The 26,279-nt window shown below is 43.2% G+C and overlaps 1 protein-coding gene across 1 annotated transcript in view; it reads left to right on the forward strand.

The window, feature by feature from the left end:
* Positions 1-7,354: 7,354 nt before the first annotated feature.
* Positions 7,355-26,279, forward strand: part of FGF2 (fibroblast growth factor 2) — a 59,327-nt gene continuing 40,402 nt past the window's right edge. Inside the window, exon 1 of the mRNA XM_067530213.1 lies at positions 7,355-7,880. Coding sequence (XP_067386314.1) covers positions 7,703-7,880 — 178 coding nt within the window. The 5' untranslated portion in view covers positions 7,355-7,702. The remainder of the gene's footprint in view (positions 7,881-26,279) is intronic.

Consider the following 26,279-nt stretch of genomic DNA (forward strand, 5'->3'; position numbering starts at 1 on the left):
TCAGGAAGGACAGGCAGGGGCGAAAGGGTGGAGGAGTTGCACTATATGTAAGAGAGCACTATGACTGCTCTGAGCTCCAGTATGAAACTGGAGATAAGTCAGTTGAGTGTCTCTGGGTTAAGCTTAGAAGCAAGAACAATAAGCGTGATGTCGTGGTGGGTGTCTGTTACAGACCACCAGACCAGGAGGATGAGGTAGATGAGGCTTTCTTTACTCAACTAGGGAAAGTTTCCAGTTCACAGGACCTGATTCTCATGGGAGACTTCAATCACCCTGACATCTGCTGGAAGAGCAATACAGCAGAGCACAAACAATCCAGGAAGTTTTTGGATAGTGTCGCAGACAATTTCCTGGTGCAAGTGCTGGAGCAACCAACTAGGGGCCGTGCTTCTCTTGACCTGCTGCTCACAAACAGGGAAGATTTGGTAGGGGAAGTACAAGTGGGTGGCAACCTAGGCAGCAGTGACCATGAGATGGTCGAGTTCAGGATCCTGACGAAAGGAAGAAAGGAGAACAGCAGGATACGGACCATGGACTTCAGGAAAGCGGACTTTGACTCCCTCAGGGAACTGATGGGCAGGATTCCCTGGGAGGCTAATATGAGGGGGAAAGGAACCCAAGAGAGCTGGCTGTATTTTAAAGAGACCTTATTGAGGGCACAGGAGCAAACCATCCCGATGTGCAGAAAGAATAGCAAATATGGTAGGCGTCCAGCTTGGCTTAACAAAGATGTCCTTGGTGAACTTAAACACAAAAAAGAAGCTTACAAGAAGTGGAAGCTTGGTCAGATGACTAGGGAGGAGTATAAAAACACTGCTCGAATGTGCAGGAATGAAATCAGGAAGGCCAAAGCGCAATTGGAGTTGCAGCTAGCAAGGGACGTGAAGGGGAACAAGAAGGGTTTCTACAAGCATGTTGCCAACAAGAGGAAGATTCGGGAAAGTGTGGGCCCCTTAGAGAATGAGGGAGGCGACCTAGTGACAGAGGATGTGGAGAAAGCTGAAGTACTCAATGCCTTTTTTGCCTCTGTCTTCACAGACAAGATCAGCTCCCAGACTACTGTACTGGGTGGCACAGAATGGAAAGGAGGCGAACATCCCGCAGTGCTGAAGAAACAGGTCCAAGACTATTTAGAAGGATTAGACATACACAAGTCCATGGGGCCGGATGCAATGCACCCGAGGTGTGCTGAGGTTGGCTGAGGTGATTTCAGAGCCATCAGCTATTATCTTTGAAAACTCGTGGCAACAGGCGGAGGTCCTTGAGGACTGGAAAAAAACAAATACAGTGCCCATCTTCAAAAAAGGGAGGAAAGAGGATCCAGGGAACTACAGACCGGTCAGCCTCACTTTAATCCCTGGAAAAATCATGGAGCAGGTCCTTAAGGAATCCATTTTAAGGCACTTGGAAGAGAGGAAGGTGATCAGGAACAGTCAACACGGATTCACCAAGGGAAAGTCATGCCTCACCAACCTGATTGCTTTCTATGATGAGGTGACTGGCTCTGTGGATGTAGGAAAGGCAGTAGACGTGATATACCTTGACTTTAGCAATGCTTTTGATACTGTCTCTCACAGTATTCTTATCAGCAAGTCAAAGAAGTATGGGTTGGATGAATGGACTATAAAATGGATAGAGAACTGGCTAGAGCATAGGGCTCAACGAGTAGTGATCAATGGCTCCATGTCTAGCTGGCAGCCGGTCACAAGCGAAGTGCCACAGGGGTCGGTCCTGGGGCCAGTATTGTTCAATATCTTCATTAATGATCTGGAGGATGGGGTAGATTGCACCCTCAGCAAGTTTGCAGATGACACTAAGCTGGTGGGAGTGGTAGATACCCTGGAAGGTAGGGATAGGATACAGAAGGACCTAAACAAATTGGAGGATTGGGCCAAAAGAAATCTAATGAGGTTCAACAAAGAAAAGTGCAGAGTCCTCCACTTAGGAAGGAAGAATCCCATGCACAGCTATAGACTGGGGACCGATGAGCTGGGCAGCAGCTCTGCAGAAAAGGACCTGGGGGTAACAGTGGATAAAAAGCTGGATAGGAGTCAGCAGTGTGCCCTGGTTGTCAAGAAGGCTAATGGCATATTGGGCTGCATTAGGAGGGGCATTGCCAGCAGGTCACAGGAAGTGATTATTCCTCTCTATTCGGCATTGGTGAGGCCGTATTTAGAATATTGTGTCCAGTTTTGGGCCCCCCAATACAAAAAGGATGTGGACAAGTTGGAGAGAGTGCAGCGGAAGGCAACAAAAATGATTAGGGGGCTGGAGCACAGGACTTATGAGGAGAGGCTGAGGGAACTGGGCTTGTTTAGTCTGCAAAAGAGAAGAATGAGGGGGGATTTGATAGCGGCCTTTAACTACCTGAAAGGGGGTTCCAGGGAGGATGGAGCTAGGCTGTTCTCGGTGGTGGCAGATGACAGAACAAGGAGCAGTGGTCTCAAGTTGCAGGGCGGGAGGTCTAGGTTGGACATTAGGAAAATGTTTTTTACTTGGAGGGTGGTGAAGCACTGGAATGGGTTACCTAGAGAGGTGGTGGAATCTCCATCTTCAGAGGTTTTTAAACTGAGGCTTGACAAAACCCTGGCTGGGATGATATAGCTGAGGTTAGTCCTGCTTTGAGCAGGGGGTTGGACTGGATGACCTCCTGAGGTCCCTTCCAACTCTAATATTCTATGATTCTATGAAAGGGAGAAATTTTAGGGATGTTGTGAAGGAAGAAATGGCAGATTTTTAGCCTTCCTCATAAAGACGCTAAGCTCAATTTTGTAAAAGGAGAGATGGTGGCATTATTAGCAATGATAGAGAAAGGGGGAAGTGCAGAAGATTAATTAAGTAGGAACTTCAGTTTTAGCCATAGGACATTAAGTTGTCTGCACAACCCAGAAATCATGCTCAAATGTAAAATGCCATGAAGACCTGTTACATGTAGTTAATCTCAGCAAGTTACATTATGTGTGGAAATACTTGGGAAAGAAAAGTCTGTTTCTTGACCAGATCATACTCCCCCTGCCAGCACTGACTGAATTTAGCCCCCTCACACTGGTCTAGGCTCAAGAAGCCCTGAAAACCACTACAGCCACAACCTCTGAAATAGATCTCTGCCACACATGGCTGGTGACAGCGAGTGAAGAAAAAGAACTAGGCTATGCTTAGGACTAATAGAGATTGTTAGTGCCTTATTCAGAGAAGAAAGTTGCCAAACTTCTTGAACAAGGCAATAATCTGCCCATTGCTCAAAGTCCTCACTCAGCTCTGATCTCTCCAACTACTGTCCTGTCTCTAGTAGTCAAAATAGTTGAGTTTTATATAACCATCAAGCGCCAGCAACATGACATCAGGCAACATCCTAGATGCATCCCAATTAGGGGACAGCACGAAGACAGCCCTAATGACAATTTCCTTATTGCCATGGATGAAGATAGTCTCCACACTTGTACTGAGACACCACTACAGTTTTTGACACTGTAGACTACCGGTGCTACCAGTCTACCCACATGATATAGCAGAAGTAGATGTATCAGCACTACAACGTCTCCAATTGTTCCTCTTCTGCTAAACTGAGTGGTGGTAGGTGAATAGCTGATACAGAATGCAGCTGTCCCCTTCAGTGGTCTAGTCTGCATGGAACAGATAAAACCTTGGTACAGCTGCATTAGAGACCAAATTTTTATCTATGAACCACCAAACACTGCAGGACATAAAGCCCAGGACTAAATGTGTAAGAGCAGGGAACAGAGCATTTTTTATTTAGATCAGCTCTGGAACAAACTTCCAGCGAAGATTCCAGATTTACCTAATCAATCTTTAGGAAATGCCCTACATGATCCTCTTTTGAAAAAGCCTTTGAGTTATTGCAAGAATGACACTTGCAACCTTGAAACCGTCACCTACCGAAATACTCTCTGCAAAAGTAATTTTTAACAAAATCTAACACAAACAATGCCCCACAGCTTTCACTGCAAAAAAGAAAGACATGGAGGCTCGATGAAGACCACAGAGGACTTTGCTATTGCTTTAGGTCTTGTTTGTTCTTGTGTTTGTGCATGAGTGGTTTTTGTGGGTTTTTTGTGAAAGGAGCTCAGATATAAAACATTAGGGAACCATCCAAGAAAAAATATCAGAGAATGACATGGCTGCATGAAGAGTGAGAAATTGGAGGTGCAGAGAGAATTGTGGGAAATCTGCATATAGGTGGTAATTGTGAGCTATGGAGAGAATGAAAGTGCCTAGCCAGAGAGCCTTCTCTTTTCACTCTACACTATCAACGCAACTATTAGTAACTTGGTTGAGGATGGAAGAGAAAAGAATGTGAAACAGCCAAGACACACAGGAGGAGTGATCAAAGTTATGATAGGATAAGAACCAGAAAGTATACAGAAGCAGAGTGGTAAAGGGAAAGATATTAAAACTAGCAGATACATCAGTACAAATGAAGACAGGTCACCAGATTTGACCAGGAAAAGTTGCTAGTGATTTGGATTAGCACAACTTTGGTAAAATGAGTGAAAAAGAACTGGACATAAGAGCCTGAAGTGGAAGGAAATAAACTCCTCACAAAGGAGTTAATATCTAAAAAAGAGGGGAATGGTACAAAAGTTAGTGCTTGTCTTGCTTATGAAATTTTGATAATCTTTGAAAGAGACAGGATAGAGGAGGTAATCTCTCTTATTGGACCACTTCTGTTGGTGGCTTTTGAGTTTCACCATACTCTTCTTCAGGTCTGGGTCAGGTAACTAGTGTCTGAGCTAAATACAAACTGGGACAGATTGTTAAGCATAAAGGGTTCACACATTTTGTAGGAGACTACTTACAATGAAAGGTTAGCAAGCAGTAGGCTGTGTTACAAATTGTAATGAGCCATTAAACCAGTGTGTCTGTTTAGTCCATGATTTTTAATGTCTAATAGTTATGAATTAAGTTCCCAAACTTGTCTTTTGAAGGTGCTGTGCAGGTTTCCTATGAGGACAAGGATTGAGGTCCGAGATGGAGTGATCCCTTTGTGGAAAGTGTTTGTGCACAGGTGATGTGATGTTTTTGTCTTCTTTCATGGTTCTCTGAGTTCATATAAGAGCATCATGATTGGTTTCACCCACATAGTTTTTGTGGCATCTGATGCACTGGATGAGATGCACCACATGTTGTGGTAGGCATGTGTCGGACCCAAGGATCTTAAAATTTGTTTTGGGCGGAAGGGGTATTGATCATTATAACAGTAGAATTATATCTGCAGGTTTTGCAGAAGTCCCTCTAGGAGAAACCACAACACCAAGAATCACCACAGGAATGCTACATGATACCGTAATATCAACATATCAAGACTTCTAACTGGAACTAAAGTATCTGTACTCTTCTGAGTTTCAGAAGACTGAACTTCTGCCCCATCACAGAACCTGATAATGTTTGGTTTTGTACTGATGAGCAGGAGTAGAAAGAATTTAAAGCAATTATTTTACATATATAAATACACAAATCACAATAGATTTAACATACTGAATTTATTATATACATTTAAATAACTGACATTTCTAATGTCTTATTAGAATATAGGGACCAATCAGTTCCTAAGCTGGAATGCTGCTTAAAAACTGATGGAATGATATGAGCCTTACAATATGAAATATAACACTTTTCCTGAGATTTTTCTGAAATGATCTACAGTGCAAGCTTCTGTGCAATTAAATGATCTGATTTAATAGGAATATTCACACTAATAAACACACTAACTCTGCTTGGATAGACTTCCATACTAATCTCCCTCAGCACCATGATGTGTATGACAGTTACTAAACATTGGAAGAAGTTTCTGTCTTATTTATAAGGTCCTACTTTGCTTGAGATACTGTGAAAATGCTGGATTCCAAAATATTAGTCTTCCACTGCAATTCTGATAGTAGGAGCCCTAGTCTTCCTAGGGCTGAAAGCAGAAGCTCCTGCTCTGTCCTGGGTGTCTGATAGCGGAAAATGGTGGAAAAGTAATAATGGACTTCACTGCAAATAATAAGGTCCATTATTACTTTTCTGCAATTTTCCATGACTTATTCACAACTCAGCTGCAGTTTTTTTTTTGTTTTTTTTTTGACAATCATCCTGCAGTTGAAGTAGGGCCTTGCTACTTTGTATATTTTTCATAGCCTACAAGGAGGGTAAAATGTGCTATCCAATAGAGAGTGGATTCTTCTTATCCTTCATAGCCCTAAAGTTTTCTGCAGTATATTAAAATACTTGAAAATCCAATAAACTACTGCATTATCTTCTGTAATCAATAGGAGTCAGATATTTTTTTCTGGCTAAATCAGTAATAGTTTTTTTTTCTTGGCTTTGCCACAGACATCTTATGTGACCATTTAATCTCTCTATGCCTCATCTGTAAATGGGGTATAATTGTACTTGTCTACCTCGCATGTGTTTATAAAAATCACATTCAATTTCTTGGATTAAGATTACTTTGACTGTAAAGTAATTTATGTACTCTGTCCACAATATAGCTCTATCCCAGCTGCTTATAAGTAACTGCATGTGTATAGTAATCTATAAGAGTCCAGTTGCAGTTGGCTAGTAGATGTTGCCTTCCTCGTTCATTGCTTCTGTTCACATGTGATCAGACAATCAGTCACCGGGTAAGAGTAGCTTGTGGTTTTTCTCTTGTCTTTAGTGCTGTGTGTAGACGTCTTTCTAGCTTTTTATAAGTCTTGCTTCTCCATCTTTCTGTATTACGTTTTCAGTGGTGTAACAAAATAACACTACTAAATAGCATTGCACTGCCCTCTTTTACCCTGTTGGCTTTGGGCACTGCAGCGCCTGCTCCCCCTGGCTCGCTCTGTCCGCGACACTTTTGAAAACACACCGCTGCTGTTGATTTTCCAGCCTGCGGAGATGTGCGGATGGGAAGGGGGCTTTGCGTGCCCGCTCGCAAGGGAAGAGGGCGCAAGCCTGTGTGCGCTAGCAGGGCGGAGGACAGGCTAGCTGGGCGGCCAGGGGAGGCAGTGCCGGGCAGGGCAGGGTTACAGCACAGTGGATGGGGAGGGAACCGCTTCTCCAGCTCTGCCAGTTTCTCCAGCAGGAGCAGCAGCAACCTCCCAGTCTCACCGGACAGCAGGGGACTGGCCCAGAAAGGCACCAGCTGAGGGCAGGGGGAGGAGCAGCAGCCGGGAGGCCGATGCGAACAAACAAGTCAAGAAGAGCTGCGCTTCCCCCGGGCTGCACCCCTCCGCGCCGGCAGCGGGCAGAGAATCGCGGAGGCGGCCGGGGGCGCGGGGCGGCGCTCGCTCCCTGCAAGCCCAGCAGCGGCGCGGGGAGGCTGAGCTGTGCGCTGGCGGCGCGGGGCCGGGCAGGGTGACGGGCTCCTGGAGCCCAGGCATTGCGCAGCTCCGTCAGCTCAACTCGGCAGCTGTCAGCAGGAGCCAAGCGGCTGGGACTTGCTCCCCGCGCGGAGGTGGTGCGGGGTCGGGGAGTCGGGCACTGCGCTGCCCCGCAGGGGGCAGACACGGCCGAGAGGAGGGGCCGGGCCCCCGCCCCCGCCAGCGGGGGGAAGCCGGCAGGGGCTAGGCTGGGCGGCCGCGGCAGAGGGCGAAGCCGGCAGGAGGTGAGGCTGGGCGGCCGCGGCAGGGCGAGAAGCCGGCAGGGGCTGGTGGGCGGCCGCGGCAGGGGGGCCGGGCACCAGGGGGACTCTGGGGCCCGGGGCCCCGCAGCGGGGCGGATGGCTGCGGGCAGCATCACCACCCTCCCCGCGCTGCCCGACGACGGGGGCAGCGGCACCTTCCCCCCAGGGCACTTCAAGGACCCCAAGCGGCTGTACTGCAAGAACGGGGGCTTCTTCCTGAGGATCAACCCGGACGGCAGAGTGGACGGAGTCCGGGAGAAGAGCGACCCTAACAGTGAGTATCAGCCTCTTCGCCTCCCCGCCTACCTCATTCCTGCCGGGCTGACTAGTCACAAGGAGTACCTCCTGTCCCGTTCCCGTCCGTTCGTCCCCCCCATCCTCCCATCTGTGTACCCGTTCATGGCAAGTATCCACTGTGCTCACACCCCGTGATACCCTCCCCCACGCGCCCCTCCTCAAACCTCCAGAGCTAAAAATCCTGGCTCCATCGAAAACATCGGCAAACTCCCATTTCAGTGGGGGCAAGATTTCACCCCAAATCTCATGCATATATTCCTGTTACCTTCATGTCATCTGGGTGGTGGTGGTAGTGAATATAAAGATCTCAGTTCACTCCCAGTTTGGTCACAGACCTGATGTGTGACCTCGGGTAAATCACTTAGCCTCCCTGGGCTTCTTTACATTAGAAAACCTTACTGTGTTTCAACAGGATTGGGAACATTTGAGTTGCATGACACTGTAATGACTGTGACTTTTTGCAGTCTGTGTAGGTTAGTTTAATTCAGGAATGTGGGAGTTGAACCATGGTTAGCTGACAGGGTGCTCCGTCCTGGGCTACACCAACTGCAAACGGGAGTCAGCGTTTTGTCTAACTTGAGTGCTCCCAATCCTACTCAAGCACAATAAGATTTTCTTATGTATACAAGTTCTTGGCTTGTCTTTTTTTCCCATTTCTAAAATGAATAGAATGACTCTTGCGGACTTCATTCAGTGTTAAATGTAAAGCTTGTAACATCAGGTACTACTGATTAGTCTGTTTTATTATTAAGGGAGAATGTAGAGGGTATTATGGCTTTTTAAAGCAAGCAAGCTCACACCTTAAACAAAAAAAAAGAAAGGAGAGCATGGCGTTTGTTTGGTAAAAGTTTTCATTTTCATGTATAATCAAAGGATAACAATAACAAGTGTTAAATAATTGGAATATTACAGAACTTGAATTATATCCCAAACATTCTAGTGGAAGATATAATGCCTCTCTGTGATGGAGTCTCTGTGGTACAACCTGGAAGCGGGGTACTGCTGTGCCCCCTAAACTCTCCAGCCTGAGCTGTCTCTCACAATGCTTTGCCAATGACAAGCAGCAAACCCCTCCAGGTGCTGCTATCATTCAGCACAACAGCATGTGGAGCCCTACACACAGCTAAATTGTATGAATGCTCCCTAAGCCACTCTCAAATCAGACAGAGGGGAATCAACCTATTCCCCCCCCAACTCCCAGTCTTGCACCCCAGAACTGTACCATCCTGGCCTGGTCAGAAACCTGACCGGTATTAAATTTATTACCCAGTCCCCTCTCTCAACTTGGAGAGGACACTCACACAAGCCTTTGTAAGTGAGCTGAGATTTCCCAAGCACTTCAATTAAAACACACTGTTTTGATAAAAATAAAACACGTTTATTAACTACAGAAAGATAATTTAAAAGTAATTACAAATGGTAGGCATAACAGATCAGAGATAGTTACCAAAGAAAATAAAAAATAAATGCACAATCTAAATCTTAACCTTATTACATTAGGCAGTATTTAGATCTAGCAATTTTCTCACCCCACTGGATGTTACAGCCTTAATACACAGGATTCTCTCTTAAACCTAGGACAAGTCTCCTCAGTTCTTTGCCTTTTCAGCATATGTGGGGGGAGAAGAAAGGCGAAAGCATGATGGCATTGTCCCCTATTTTATATCTTTAGTCCATGTGCCTGGAAGACACTAGCCCAGACATGTCCTGGTGGGCTTTGAATCACAGGGTTGCACAGTCATCCTGGTATGGTCTTGCGCAACTGAGTCCTGGAGTTGAGCAATCCCCATTGTGCAGTGCTTGTAAAACAATCATTGAATTGTAAATCCTCTGATTACAATTACAACTCCCCTGCTGCATAGTAGTTGTTTAACACCTTCCCGGGAGGGGACCACCAACGTTGTAGAAGAGACTTTAATATTTACAGCATATTTATCTAACTATACAGCAAAATCTCATAACTTTATACACACTAACAAAACACATTTTGACAGAACAATGGATTTCAGCAGATTATGGCCTTTTATATATCTTACATGGCATGCTTTGTATGAAATACATCATAATTGTATATGAATGATGAATATGTGGGTTACAGGGTGCTGCTCTAAGGTATAGTATGGCACGCTCTCCCATGGCGCCCCCTCGGGGGCAGGAATGGGGTCATGGGATGCGAATGCCGATTCACTTCCTCTGTTTTGAAAGGAGATCACAGTACATAGAATGGTCTGATATTCAGTATGCCTTAAATCTACCAATAGACACCTTCCACTTCATGGGGTCTGTTGTCCAGCATGGAATGTATGGGTGGATCATTATTACTAATTTATTTAGAAAACAAAAACCATAAGACTTCCAAGTAGTCGATAGTCTATGTATAGTACTTGCCAATTCAGTGACATATACTAATCTGTCTCACAACTGTGGGAGCTGCTAGTGAATTATTTCCTTTAAATGGCAGAATTAATCTATAGTGTAAACTTAGCCTTCTGCCATGTGTAACAGCCCTACATGCATCCTTGTTAGCACAAATCTGGTAGTATGCCACATACACATTATGCACCTTGAGCAGACAGGACTGCTATGAGACAATTGACACCAGCTACAGACAAAATAATATCCTACTCAAACAGGCTCTTTGCACACAGGGATTAATTGTGGTATGAAATTGACTAGGATCATGGCCCTATTTTAAATCTGCTGCTGGCCTGATCCTGAAACGCAAGTAGTATAGAAGAGGAGGAGGAAGACAAAAAGCAAATGGGGAGACAGACACCGGAGAAAAGACCTACAAAGAGAAAAAGGAGAATAGGGCAGAGTGGAGGATGATGATCCTTACACTGGTGTCCTAAATATCTTCTAATGAGAATTTGTAGATCTCAGAGACTTATGCTTTAGGTATCCATAGCTGAGTTTATCCTGCTAATCTACCGGGCAATATACCTGGAAACCCTTTAATATTTTCTAATTTCGGTTTCTGGAAGACATTTGCCAAAACCTTCTCTTAAAATCCTGGATAAACACTGCAGGATCTTGACAATGAACCTGGGCATATTGGGAGTGGATTGGGTACAGTTTATAGCTATTTTGCTGTGTGGTGTGCCCTGTATGTTCACTTTTTCTTACTTTAGATTTCTAGGATGCTAATCTGAAAAAAGGAAAATATAATACAAATTTGTGTGGGATGATGTAAAATATTAAATTATGCTTAAAGACACTTATACCATAAACCTTGGCACTTAGAATTTTCAAACTTGTGTGCCTAAAGTAAGGCATTAAATTTATGTATACGTAAGTGGCCTTATTTTTCAGACATGTCAGTCACTGAAAGCTTTGGACACCCAGTACTGAAAATCAGGACATTTAAATGTCTTAATATGGACCTAGCTGCCTAACTTCAGTTACTTAAGTTTAAAAAAAAAAGTCCCATACAAATACTCAATTACTGGAAGAATTTGCTTTTTCTAATATTTCAGTTTTATAGGGAAATGTACAGCATGCCATAATAGTAATCCTAATGACTTTCATGCTTTTTGCCTTTTTAAAAATAATGTATATACTCTGCTCCAGGCTTCTGTGTCTGGGAACAAATAGAAATATTGGGAAATGTAGGTGTTCTTATAGGAAAAGTCTAATTTATTCATTATGCATATCTTGTCACCTCATGGAGTAGTTATGAGAATATCTTTGAAATCTAACAGGAAGAGGACAAAGTGTGGACTCATGGCTGAAGTATGGGTCTGTGAGGCAAGTGCTCCTGAGTTCTAATGGTGTCTAATGCTACTGAATCCTGTGTCGCAGTGCTTAATTTTTTGTGTAGAAAGAGTGCTAGTAGTAACCCACATCATTCCATGTTTGACTCTGAAGGCCTGGGTCTTAATTGACTTAAGCCTTCTCCCAGGTCTGAGCTGCAGTTGCACAGAATGTTTGTTTGTTTGTTTTTTCCTGATCTTAGGACTCCCCTATCCCCATTCCTTTCAGTTCTTTCTGCCAGGGAAGTTAACAGCAATAAAAGTAATTATAGTTTTAAATTTTCTTTTTTCTCCTGAGGCTCACCTATATTAGTAAATGTCATAGTTGTAACTGACCACTAGTTCAGCTCCACTGGTGGCAAATTATGGCTCAAAAGCTTGCTACTGTATAGACAGCCTTGTTCTCTCCTTGACAGCTTCAGTCATCCACTTTACCTTACTCTGCCTTTCTGTCTTTGTCTTCTTTTCTGTTTCTCATCCTTTCCAGTTCTCCATTTCTCTCTTCTTGTTCTTCAACATCTGCCTCTTCAGTTTCATCTGATCGCACTCCTATTCTTCTGCTGCCATTTTTCTTTCCATCTCCATTTTTCTTTCCCTCCTCCCCTCTCCTTCTTTACTGCTCTGCCCTTTTTTTCATATTCTCACCTTTAGTTCATCATTCTTCCTCCTCCATCCCCTGATTGCACCCCACTGCCTTCTTCCTAATCCCAGCACTCTCCTTCCTATGATTGCCTCTACTCCTGTACTTCCTTTACCAACCTTTTCTGTGGTAGACTGTGGCACCGGAGAGTAGGCTACTCTCCTATTCCTGCCCATCTCCATAGGCGGCTTGCAGGTCTGATTGCTTTTAGAGCTTGTCCTCCTCTTTCCTCCCCCTGCATTTCTGCTACTGCCAACAACGAGGGGCCTAAGAAAAGGTTGTTTTTGGTATGCCTGGAAAGTCATACTGAAACAACAAGCAATAAATAAGACATGTCTTGAGCCCCTTTCTAAGAGGCATACGGCTGTAAATGTTATAAAGAAAAGTATGTCTAAATCAATTGATGCAGTTTTCTTACGAAGCCTGACTTTCCCTTTTTTAAACATCAGTTTCTCTGAGAAATGCAGTTTTAAGAGAGAAGGGAGTTTGGCCTAGAATGTTTAAGGCTGATTGAAAGAAAATTAGGAGAGATTATTTTGGTAACTGTTCTTTTCAAATGCAACTGTCTAAAGCTGTATTGGATGAACACACTTATTTCTGCTTTCGAAGGAATTTCTGATTTTAGAGGGTGGGAAGACCCTGTATCTGATTTAGATCTGTGACCAAAAGATAATATTGTAAAACAGTGTCATCTTTAATTGTCTGACTTTTTCCCTGATATGGCTTTAGTACTAAGGAACATTTGTCCAAATTATATATCCTGTTCCCTGAGAGAGACTTGATTGTTTTTTGCATTTGTCCTGTGCTTAAGTGAATGTTTTAAATCTATATTTAGTGGAAACAAGAAATAGCAAGTAAAAATCCTGTATACTAGATGACTGGGATCTTATAATGCACATAGCTATAAAATAGGAGAATACATGTATCTTGGTGGATATTGCCATATCTTGTATGCATTATAAAATGACTTTAGTGAAGAAATGACTATCTCTTCTGACAAACCCTTGAGTGTCTCGTTTGTTCTGAAGTGTCTGTGGCAAGCCAAACAAAAGATAAGTTACACTTGTAGAGGTTTTGTTTTTTTGTTTTTTTTTTAAAAGTTCTTTGCAAGCTATTTAAGTTCATCTGGCTGAACAAGGCAATACAAAGTAGCCACAATCAGTTTAGAAAGAGTTCTAGAACCTCCTCAGAGGTGTCTATATTGAATTGATTACTGAGCAAGTGAAAAATGGTTTCACTTCTCTCTTGCTTTCAGGAGACATCCAGTAGCACAGCCTGTTTCCTTCCTGGTCTTTCTCTCTCTCACTTGGAAATAGCCAGAGTTGATATAATTCCATAACTTCCATCCTGCTTTGCCTCAGACCAGGAGTACAGCATGTCTTCCTGGAAAGGCCTAACTTTTCCAGTAATCGATCTCCTTCAGGCTTTCTAGGAACTTCTCTGAGCCATCTTTGTCCCTCACTAATGAGGGGAGAAAGGTGTTCCAGCCTATTTTTTGTTCATGAACTCCAGTTGCTTTCCCTAAAACCAGTCAGCATAATGGTCTTTATCAACCTGGTCTGAGTGTGAGACCATGTCCTTCCCTTTGGGGACTATCCCACATATATTGTTCCAAGAAAACTTAGAACAGGATAGTGCTAACCCAGAAGGGTTTCCTCTGAAGACTTAAGAGCTTATATACCACATAACAGTCCTTTATGTAATTATTCTTAGAAAAATGGTAAAATATAATGGTTTTAAAATGTTATGATCCCAAATTAAATTACCTAATACATTAAAAATATACAAATAAATAAAACAAGAAAGACACTTGAAAATAATTAATTAAAATGATCATGACCTTTTGTAGTGTCCTGATTAAAGTAAAGGGGAAGGTAAAAATATGATCCCTTATACTGAGCCTAGTATAATCAAACATGACCTGAAAATGAATCAGATCTTCTACTTACACTGAGCCAGACTTTCAAGGGTTCAGTACCCAGCATATCTCATTTAGGCACCCTGCAGCTCCTGTTGTTCTCAGTGGAATCTGTTAGGTGCTTTTGAAATCTGACCGCTTAACTTAAGTACCTAGACAGGAGCTGAGCGTTTTGAATATCTAGTCCCAACTGTGGGTTCTGTGCATTAGGGGGCTGGAGCACAAGACTTATGAGGAGAGGCTGAGGGAACTAGGCTTGTTTAACCTGCAGAAGAGAGGAATGAGGGGGGATTTGATAGCAGCCTTTAACTACCTGAAAGGGGGTTCCTGGGAGATTGGAGCTAGGCTGTTCTCAGTGGTGGCAGATGACCGAACAAGGAGCAATGGTCTCAAGTTGCAGGGGGGGGAGATCTAGGTTGGACATTAGGAAAACGTTTTTCACTAGGAGGGTGGTGAAGCACTAGAATGGGTTACCTAGGGAGGTGGTGGAATCTCCATCTTTAGAGGTTTTAAAGCTGCGGCTTGACAAAACCCTCGCTGGGATTATTTAACTGCTTTGAGCAGGGGGTTGGACTAGATGACCTCCTGAGGTCCCTTCCAACTCTGATTCTAAATTATTCCCTCAAAGTATTCACTCTAAAGACCCACCCATTAAGTTACTTTAAGTTCCCATTGGTCTGTTGCATAATGGTTTTTCAAACTGTTTTTTCCAGTTATTTAATGCTAGCCACTCCCATAGTGTTTGTCATAGTCAACCTAAAAATTCTTCCTAACTCCAAGATGCGGTTTGCTCTGAAGAAAGAGGTAGCACAGTAACCCTCATAAAGGAAAGATGATACATATTGTTGTGTGTTAAGACTTACTGTGTAATGAATATCTTCATAATTAACTCACAATGTGAGGATTAATAGCTAAGAACTAAGTCATCTACACTTGCTGGTATGATATTGCAGTAGAGATGTCACCTGATGAATTCTCCTGTGCTGGCCAGCTGGATTCCGGTAAAGGATTCCTTGGAACAGGCTGAGAGAGAGAGAGAATGTGCCATGGAATGTGTTTTGCTAATCCTCCAAGCAGAGCTATGTTATGCCCCTATCTAATGCAGCAAACTTGCCTGCCAACTCTATGTAGCCTATAAGATGGGGCCACATTCTGGATGTTACCTATAGGTCAGTGAATTACCTTGTCTCTCCTAGCGTTTTCTTGAATACTGTGGAGGCTGTGGAGTAAGATAGGCCAAAAAGACTCCCAACACTTTTTTCCCCTGCTCTCTGATGTGCGAGAGGGCGTGATTTAGCCCTTAATGTTTATAAAGTGCTTTGAAGATCAAAAGTGCTATGTAGGTAGTCACTATTTATTTCTGTTATAGAGAGTAAATACTCCACTTCTTCTTTAACTATTAATCTTGGCACCTGTTTATTGAAACTACATTGTGAATTCATAGAGATGATCATTTAAATAAGCTTGTGGGCCAAAAGCGCCAAATGCTTACTCCTGCCAAAGGCAATTTTATGATCTAAAAGTAATGATGGATTAAAATTTATGGGCAAAATTCTGGAGTTGCTAGTGTAAAACCAGTGCAAGATCAGAATTGGGCTCTGAATGTTCTACTTTAAAAGGCTTGTCTGGCTTGTCACCTTTTAAAATAGAAATGTTTGTTCCTGTACTTTTCTCCAGAAAAATAGACAAGGTTGCTAATGTTTGTTTAACTAACAAATACTGTGCAAACCTCTGTGAGAGAATTCATTCTGGGGATAGAAATGTGTTTTCCCATAAAAATCAGCTTACAGGAAATGAACCGTGTTTATTTGTTGACTATTACTTGTATTGATGGAATAGGCAAAGAGTCTGACCTTTGAAATCAGTGGGAGTATTTACATTGAAGTCAATGTATCAGAGCGCACAAGTTGTTACATCAGTGGCTTCTGAAAGCTAGTTAAGTGTCATCTTGCATTTTGGAGTAAATGCATCATAAATGCTAAATGTAGCAAATTGATAGATAAATAGTAAAAGATGTAACACTGGCCAATAAAATTATCAGTCATCTCATTCAAAAGCTGCACAAAGTATGTGACTTAGTTCTCATGACCCAGTTTAGATCCTGAAAAGTGCCCCCACTTTGGTGACTGGTATTTTTTCATAGAATCAGAGAAGATTAGGGTTGGAAGGGACCTCAGGAGGTCATCTAGTCCAACCCCCTGCTCAGACCAGCCAGAGCTTTGTCAAGCCAGGCCTTAAAAACCTCTAAGGATGGAGATTCCACCACCTCCCTAGATAATCCATTCCAATGCTTCAGCACTCTCCTAGTGAAAAAGTGTTTCCTAATATCCAACGTAGACCTCCCCCACTGCAACTTGAGACCATTGCTCCTTGTTCTGTCATTTACTACCACTGCCATCTAGTTCCATCCTCCCTGGAACCCCCTTTCAGGTAGTTAAAGGCTGCTATTAAATCCCTCCTCATTCTTCTCTTCTGCAGACTAAACAAGCCTACTTCCCTCAGCCTCTCCTCATAAGTCTTGTGCTCCAGCCCCCTAATCATTTTTGTTGACCTCCGCTGGACTCTCCAATTTGTCCATATTTGTCCATTTTGTCCAATTTGTCCATGGGATTCTTCCGTGCTAAGTGGACTCTGCACGTGTTCTTGTTGAACCTCATCAGATTTCTTTTGGCCCAGTCCTCCAATTTGTCTAGGTCACTCTGTTTTATACCTTAACACTAATTTTGTAAAAGGCAGGGTTCTCTACATGGTCAAGTGTGACAAATAAAGGGTTAATAACTTAATTTAGAATTCAGCATTTTATGCATCTTACCCTAATGTATCAATTTTAGTATTTAGAACACTTTTAGTATTCTTGCCATCTGAGCTTTATAATTGTTTTCAATGTTTATAATCCAATCACTGAAGGTATGGAGTATCCTCAGTTCTCACAAAGGGAGGTGTTACGCTCCTTGTAGAATCAGGCTCAAATTCTGCACAAATCATTTCCATTTCGGCTTTAATTTCCTTGTTCAGAATATCATATAAAACAAAAGTAATGATATAATGACTTCTTTGTACTTATTTAAATTCTTTACTGTGTCAACTTGAACACGAAAGTGAGATTTTACTTTTGCTTAGATCTAGAAATTGAGAATTGGATTTTTTCCCTAACTAAATCAATTCCTGTATTATGTAACTTGCTCAAACAGATCACCATCTATGTTCAGAACTGTTTCTGTATAAAACAGCAACTGTGTGGCAGGACATGGTGCATAGAAATACTCTGCTTCAGTGCTGATACCAGTGGAAGTTCCAAGCAAGAAGCCACATTTCTACAGATTGCTGCAGGGGTCAAACTTAGGTGTAATATTTTTTGATTGTTCTGAATTCACCTGTAGGATGAATTTGGCCTGAGATGTTTAGTTGAACTGATTGATCTTGATCACTTTCTCAAAAGCTTTAAAGACCTCACTGTACTGAAATATAAAGTTATAAACTATTACACACATTTTTATCAAGAAACTTTGTGAGAAAATGCATCATAATTCAACAAAAAAAGGAACTGAATGTTGTATTTTGATTATATTATAACTTTTAATATATTCCTTTGGAGTATTACTTAGGAATAAAACGTTCCAAAGAGTTTCAGAATACTTTTTGAGATGAGTATTTATATTATGAAACTGATTGATTTATAATTCTGGACAAAATTGGAGATTTGATTGTCAGTGATATTATAGCAGAATCTTATTGTCTAGAGAATGGACAATGTTTTCTTTATGTATGATTTAGTGAAAGTAGTCTTCAAGTAAGGGATATACTAAGAGTGCCAATTTATTGTGATGTAGAGGCTACACATTATATATATATATATATATGTGAAATCCAAGACTATTGCATATCCAGGCCAAATTACTCTGGAATTAAACTGGGATTATGGTTTAACCTTCGGTTTCTAAAAATACAGGAGGACATCATGCCTGATATTTCACATTCATTATTAGTAACTTTCCATTTCATTAGTAAGTGCGTATACAAGGCTATGTATGTCACAGTAATTAAAGTACTTCCTTAGTTCTTAGCTGGTCAGCTTGTGTGCCATGTAACATTACCTGTGTCATGCTACAAACACCTAGAAATATACTGTACTGTCTCTTATGTCCAGCGGACTTCTCAATAATACAATCAAAATTGTGTCCAAATTTTGATGCAACTTCAGAATTAATCTCTTCTTTGTGCATTTTTTTATTTTCAGGATTGTCAGGTTTTGATCTGAATATCTGTTCATTTCAGACTATACATTTAAATGTTACTGTATTTTTAGATGGTATCTGCAAGGTTGTGTGTGGGTTCTGCTACATAAACTGTCCCTGAACGCTTCTTTATAGATGTCTGCTCGTATGTAAATATGTCACTCTTAAAGATCGCAGCTTGTTTGACTTTTGGGGCTTGAGGAAAAGCCCCTTGCTGCTATAATGGAGGAAGATACTAAGAGTACTGGGAAGAACTATACTCCTGTATTTATTTTGCAATGGCAATAGAGTGAATCAGTGTTGTGCTACTACAGTACTTAAAGGTATATGATCACCTAGTCTTGTGTTTGCAGCAGATCTGCTTGGATGGCATGGCACTTTTTGTTACAAAAGCGGCGGTATCAGCCCTATTTTCCTGGTCACAATCCAATATGAATTACATTCTGATGAAGTAAGCTTCCTGTGTAGTTTCAATTATGCATGATGACCTTATCTTCTACTCCTAAACTGTTGTGCAGTGCTTCGCACTGTTAAAAATGCTGCTGTGCTCCACTCCATAGGTATCTGTGTCTTGGGGCATATCTGCACTAGGAAGTACTGGCAGATGTTCTGCCAGTGTTCTGCAGTTTGATGTTGATCTTTCAGCAGTGTTCACATTTTGGCTGCGTTTGCAAGTGCAATGTGTTTTTGCAGCATCAGGCTGTATTGCTAAAGGATACCAGATACTTCGGGTGAACATCCCAGTGTGCCCCATGACACCATCTGGATGCTACTTGATGGGAAATTTTTGCAGTGTATTGTGGCACTGCCGCCATGTTTTGTGGCATACCTTCACTTGTCTGAGACCTTTGGGGTCAAATTTCCACAAATCCTTGTCTCATCTCATAATCTACTCCTTTTTGCCACTGTGATGGTGTGGGGGCTCATCCAGAGCAGTTGTCACTACCTGATCTGGAGCCTTGGGTGCTTCTGTGCTGTGCTCTTAGCTCAAGGACTCACCCAGGCTTCCACCAGCCTGGTTACTCTTGCAAGGTGACTCCAACAGTCCCTCCAGTCTCGGGTCTCCCCAAAGCAGTCTTCCCTGTAGTGTCCAGCCCTCTCCTCGGCCCTTACAGAAGTTATCATGTTTTCTGTCTCCAAAGAGACAGAATGCGAACCTGTCTGCTAGGTGAGCTGACGATTTTACCCTTCAGTTTTCTGTACAACACTGAGATGGATTTGTAAAAATGAAACAAGTGTATTAACAATAGAACATAGGCTTAAGTGATATCAGGAAGAAGAAGTAGGGATAGAAATGGTTAGAAACAAACAAAAGTTAAAATAGATTTTAGTCTTAGAAGCATAACTTAAACTAGAGTCTTTTGTTTGAATTAGCTTTCTCACAGCAGTCATTCCTCCAGCATGGCTGGCCAGTCTTCAACCAGGATCAACTCAGAGCCTGAAGAGTTTGGTTTCTTTGTCTCCTCAGGTGAAGGATGCCAAAATGGCTTTTTCTGCTTCTGTTTTCTCGGGGCCTGTCTACACTGGCGACTTAGGTCAACTTAAGCATCCTTAATTTGAATTAATTACACTCGTGACTACACTGACGCTACTGTTAATTCGAATTAAGGTACCTGTAAAATCGAATTAATAAGACCACCTCCGCAAGTGGCGTAGCACCTTATCCGAATTTGTTAATTTGAATTAGTGTCAGTATAGATGCAATTGATCTTAATTCGAATTAATTGGCCTCCGGAAGCTATCCCATAATGCCCCATTTCAAAGTCCCCTCCCCGCAAGCAGCCCCGGGAAAATTTGAACCCTCATTTCCTGTGTTTGCTGCCAGCGAGGAGAGAGCTTTCCCACTGTTCTCATCATGGCTATTGCAAAGCCCAAATGTGCTCCAGCATGGAGTCGAGCTGAGGTCTTAGACCTCATCGGGCTGTGGGGAGAGAAGTCAGTTCTTGCTCAGCTCAGATCCAGCAAAAGGAATCCAGACATTTCTGGAAAGATATCACAGGACATGCTGGAGAAAGGACACAAAAGGGATGCTCAGCAATGCAGAGTGAAGATAAAGGAACTTCGGCAGACTTATCAGAAAGCCCGTGAAGCTAACAGCTGATCTGGGTTCTTTTCCAAAACATGCAGGCTCTATGATGAGGTGCATGCAATTCTAGGTGGTGGTCCCACCACGGTGCCTCCCCACACCATTGATACCTCTGCTGCTTCACAGTCCATGATCCATGATGAAAACTCTGTGGACGAGGAGGAGGAGGAAGGAGCTGTGGATAGTAGGGCGCAGGAGAGCGGGGTGTCTGTTCTCCCACAAAGTCAGGACTTATACCTGACCCCTGAGCAGTCCACCAGCACACAGGACAGCACAAATTATCCCGTGGAAGGCAAATCTGGTGAGTTTTCTTTATTAGTATTTCTGTCCTTGCACATTGTTTTGGGGGGGGGGGAATCTCATGTGTTTTGTTGACTGCCATGGGTGCTTATCCAGGGCTCAATGTTTATTTTGTGTTAAAAGTTTTCAGGGGAGGGCTGCCTTGTCCCTCACTGCACGGTAGGATTCTTCTCTGAAAGCAAGGCAGTCAGCCACCCCCCCCCGCACCCCCACCCCCACCACCATGCAGTGAATGGGTTTAAAATCCAAGCTGTGATTACCACGCTGGAGATGCTGCAACTCATGCAGGACCAGTCAGACGTTCTATGGCTTCTCGTGGACAGAGTCCTGCTGCAGCCCCTCAATAATGCTCCTCAACAGCTGGCTATGCCGCCTTCTCCCTCCCCAGCCCCCAGTAGGTCTCGGAGGAGATTGTCCAGGAGGCATTACGTGCTTACCTCAACCCCAGAGGCAAGCAGAAAGCTGCGGCAGCCATGCTGAGTGCTGGCCAGCAAACTACCAACTGTACCCCTGGAGACAGTGAAAGAACCTCCCCCCCCTCCTTTCCCCATTACTTGAATGTAAAGAAATAAAGGTTTGCATCTTTCCACAATGTTTCTTTATTAAATCATATCTAGGTCAGGAGGGAATTCTCAGGCACAGATATCAAATGGGCTTGGGTGGTGGGATGATTATTAAAGACAAACAATGTCCAGCCTAGTGAGGAGACTCCTCCATCTACCCTTTAAACACCCAAAGGCACATTCTACAGTCATTCTACAACTGCTTAACCTCTTATTAAAACACTCCTTGTCGCTGTCAAGGTGACCGGTGTATGGCTTCATTAGCCCAGGGAGCAAGGGGTAAGCAGGATCCCCCAGTATCACCATGGGCATTTCCACACGCCGATGTGAATTTTTTTGGTCGGGGAAGAAAGTGCCCGCCTGCATCTTAGAGAACAGCCCCGAGTTATGAAATACACGAGCGTCATGCACCTTCCCAGACCACCCCAAATTGATGTCTGTGAAACGACCCCTGTGATCCACAAGCCCCTGCAGGGCCATTGAAAAGTACCCCTTGCAGTTTATGTACTCGGTCGCCAGGTGTGCAGGAGCTAAGATAGGGATGTGCATCCCATCAATGGTCTCTCCCCTCCCCCTGCAGTTTGGGAAGCCCATTGTGGCAAACCCCTCCACTATGTCCTGCACATTTTCCAAAGTCACTACCCTTCATAGCAGAAGTCTATTGATGGCCCTGCACATTTGAAACATGGCAGTTCCCACTGTAGATTTACCGACTCCAAATTGATTCGCAACTGAGCGGTAACAGTCGGGGGTAGCCAGCTTCCAGAGAGCGATGGTGACTTTCTTCTCCACCGTCATAGCTTGTCTCAATTGAGTGTTCATGCGCTTCAGGGACAGAGCCAGCTCTGAGCACAGTTCCAGGAAAGTTTTCTTTCACATACGAAAGTTTTGAAGCCACTGATCATCATCCCACAGCTGCATAACGATGCGGTCCCACCAGTCTGTGCTTGTTTCCCTGCACCAGAACCTGCGCTCCATGGACTGCGGAGGAAACATTACAGCCTGCAGCAATTGGTCATTGTTCTGCTGGATCTCTTGTATCACGGCATCCACGGAGGCATAGATCACTCTTCTTTGTATTCTTGCTCTAGTTCTAAAGTAATCCATGATAAGCCGCAATGTATTTGTCACGGTCAAAATCAGAGAGCACAGGTCATCTGGCTCCATGTTTCTGCAGCAATGGTGATTGGGGGAGTAAAAAAACGGTGTGAAAATCCTTTTCCTGTTTGTTTGGGGGCGGGGAAAGCAGCGCTGCATCCTGGGATGATGACACTCACCACAATAGCCTCCGTGGTTAGTTGCAGTGTGGGATAGCTACCCACAGTGCACTGCTTTCTAATTCAAATTAAGGCTGGCCAGTGGGGACGCAAAAAACCAGCAAAAACTCCATAGTGTGAATAGTCTGCTGCGCTTTCTGTAAATCGGTTTCTGAAAGTCGAATTAAACTACACTGCAGCGCTAATTCAAATTAAACATAGCCTCAGTCAGTTGACCCTCTCAAGAGTCAGGAAGGTGTCACGGATGCAGTCTACGTCCTCCTTCGAGGAGATGAAGTTTTCTTTTTCCCCCACTTGCTCCCCTGATGGGTTTGTTTACCTTGCATGTAAGTGTGCTTTTCTTTGTCTTGGGTCATACCTTGACTGATTTACACTGGAGACAGTCAAGCATGTAAAACAACATTCCTTTGTCTAGGATAGACTGTACTTGGGCACTGTGTGCCAAATGCATTTGAAGACTGTATTTCCAGTACACATCTATAATTCTTTATGCACTGCCTGTACAGATACTGCACAAGAGTATTAATGACCCACGTTACCAGTTTGCATATGATCCCTTACATGATAGCTTTTAGGTATAGATTTTGATAACAGTGAGTGTGGCAATGAGTGATTTCAGGCCTGATGAGACTTATGGTGTGGGATAGCCTTTGACAATTGGCACTAAGGGGCTCGTTGGATCACAGCTGCCGCCTTGCCCCCAGAAATGTGGATGAGATCTCGATCCGCTGAGCTGTCTTGACCATTGTAAGAATAGGGCAAGGCATTCTTTTGTACTTGCAGAACTGAGAATGACTGTGAGAATGAACAGCTGGATCACTTGCAGGTATCTGCTTACCAACTATACAGGGCAGAGCAGCAGTCTTGAGGACCAGATGATGAGCACAGAGTGGGTGGGATTGGATTGCAATGCAAACCTGAGACCACTAGCAGTGGCTCCAGAACTTCTGGATGCAGATGCCAACTTTCCTGGAGTCACCTGCCAAACTCATCTCAGCCCTTCGGTGCAGGACACACAGATGAGAGCTGCTCTGACTATGGGGAAATAGATGGCAATTTTTCTTGAAACTTGCAACCCCAAATTGCTACTGGTCAGTGGGCAGCCATTTGGGGTTGGAAAATCTATTGTGGGGGCAGTTGTCATCCAAGTGTGAAAAGTGATTTAAATGTGTCCTACTCTACACGATTGTCACACTGCACAATGTCCAGGAAATAATAGAGGGATTCAATGTAATGGGCTTTCCTAACTATGATGGAGCTATTTGATGGAATGCATATCCTGATTCTGCCCTCCCATCCCCCCACCTTGCTTCTGAGTATGTGAACAGAAAGGGGGTACTTTTCTATGGTTATGCTAGTGTTGGTGGATCATTGTGGATGATTTGTTGCCATTAATATTGTCTGGTCAGGGTCAGGGAAGGCCATGGCGTTCACATGTTTAGGAATACAAGCCTTTTCCAAAAAGCTGAAAGGAGGGATATTTTTACTGGATTGACATTTACTATCTTTTTTCCTTGGCTCATGAAGCCATATACCAAGACACCTGAACAGAAGTAAGGAAGATTTAACTATCACCTGAGCTGATGAAGGATGGTGGTTGAGGGTGTTGTTGTAAGACTGAAGGACAGATGGAAATGACTCATGACTAGGCTGGATCTCATTAAGAATATTTTCTCACTGTTTTTGCTACATGTTGTGTATTATATAACATCTGTGAGGTCCAGGGTAAGGTGGATAGGTTATCTGGTGATTTTGAGCTGCCTAAAACCAGGCCAGTTAATAATGCCACTACAGATGCTGTGCAGTTGAGGGAAGTTTTAACGGCAAGCTTTGAGTAGACCATATCTGGACAGTGTGTGTCATACAGATATTAATTGGTTTATCAGCAATTTTGCAGGGATGGGATCATTGCTTTGGGAAAGTGTCGACTCCATATTGTAAGACAGAAAATTAAATTTGGGTTTTTGCAAAGTAGATCTCAAAAAAAAAAAAAAAAAATTGTGAATATGAATAATGAAGTGTAAGATGTGGTCTTGTAGCTGCATCACCCAGGGCAGTAGGTGTATTCACCGGAGTTCTTTATTGTTATTCTGTATGATTGAATGCAAAGGATACCTTTGTTGGGAGGATTTTAGTTCCATGGAGGAGGTTGTATGGCACCGGTCAGAAGGAATTGTTCTTCAGACTGAGTAGTGGGTGCTGGCCTTTGAGTGCTCTGATTATTTGGGTCTGATCATCCAGGTCTCTCTTTTTTTTTTTTTTTTTTAAGAACTGCATGATTTCTTTGTAAACCCCATGCTCCCACCATTCCTCAGTCTCATAGACTCCAGAGTGGGCACTCTGGACAAGTTTAAAAAACACATCTATTTGTCTTTTCCCCCTTATGGTGAGTCATTCAGCAAGTGTAGAAGGGATGCTCCTCAAGGATACCCTATTCAGTCACTAAACACAGAACCACTGTTAAGTCTAAACCAGAGGGATACCAGACCACAGAAGACAACTGCTATAATCTACCACAATTTCCCATCTAAAAGTGTAGACAAATATGAGCAGTCTCTCAATCACCATTACTTCATGAGGCTTTAATAACCCAGAGTATGGTCAGTACATGGGGGGGTGTGCGTTGCTTTTTAAGTCTTGAAGACATGGGAGCCCTGGGGGTTTGTGTCTGGCATATCTGTAGGGATAGTGTAATAAGTTTAAATAGTCTTTATTACAGATAGTCATGATCCTTGAGGATTGTGTTGACTATGAGGGTCTTGGAAGGTCAGAGAAAGGAGCTGCTTGAGAGAGTAGGCAGTTGGCAGAACTGTATGCTGCTGGGTTCCTCAAATAGATCACTCAAGAAATCCTTTTTAAATAGTGGTGTGGGGAGGTGTTCTCTTGTGGCAAGAGAAACAAGGTGGTTTTGTCTAGAAATATCCAGGCAAAGGTTAAATATTACTTGCTGAAGAAACTCTGTGAAACTGTGCCAGCAGACCATAAAGCTGTTCAAGTTAAGAACAGTGGAAGGTCCCTGTACCTGCTGGCTATTTATTTCCATGAGGGTACTTCACTCAGTTGCTCCCTTGTTCTTGCACTGTAATGCAAAAAACTGTAGTTTTTAAAGTCACTGCAAGTGCTTTGTTTGTTACCATGATATTGCATTTTATTGGCTTGAAGCAAGTAACATTTCTGTTTTTCCTATTTTTGGACTGTTGCCTAGTACTGCCATTTCATGCTCTTAAACTAAAGCAGCTCATTTGAAACAGAATTTTTCTCCCCATGCCTGGCTGCCATTTTGAGAGAGGGGGGTATATGGGAGAGTGGGGGGAGGGAGAGGGACACATTTAAGGAGCAAGCAAAATGGCCTGAATTACTGGGACACTCCTAGTAAATTACACCTACCCGAGTCCCCTTTCTCAGTGTTTATTTGTTCAGTTGGTTTTAGAATTGTAGGACTGGAAGGGACCTCGAGAGGTCTTCTAGTGTAGTCACCTGCACTTAAGACAGGAACAAGCATTATCTAGGCCATCCCTGACAGGTGTCTGTCCCCATTGTATGTGATCTCCGGGTCAGTTGCCAGTTCTGGAGTGCCATAATAGATTTCTTTTAATCCTCCCTTA

This window comes from Emydura macquarii, unplaced genomic scaffold (assembly GCF_026122565.2).
Source record: "Emydura macquarii macquarii isolate MOO-44397 ecotype Brisbane River unplaced genomic scaffold, CSIRO-AGI_Emac_v2 contig_3044, whole genome shotgun sequence".
NCBI classification, from domain to species: domain Eukaryota; kingdom Metazoa; phylum Chordata; order Testudines; family Chelidae; genus Emydura; species Emydura macquarii.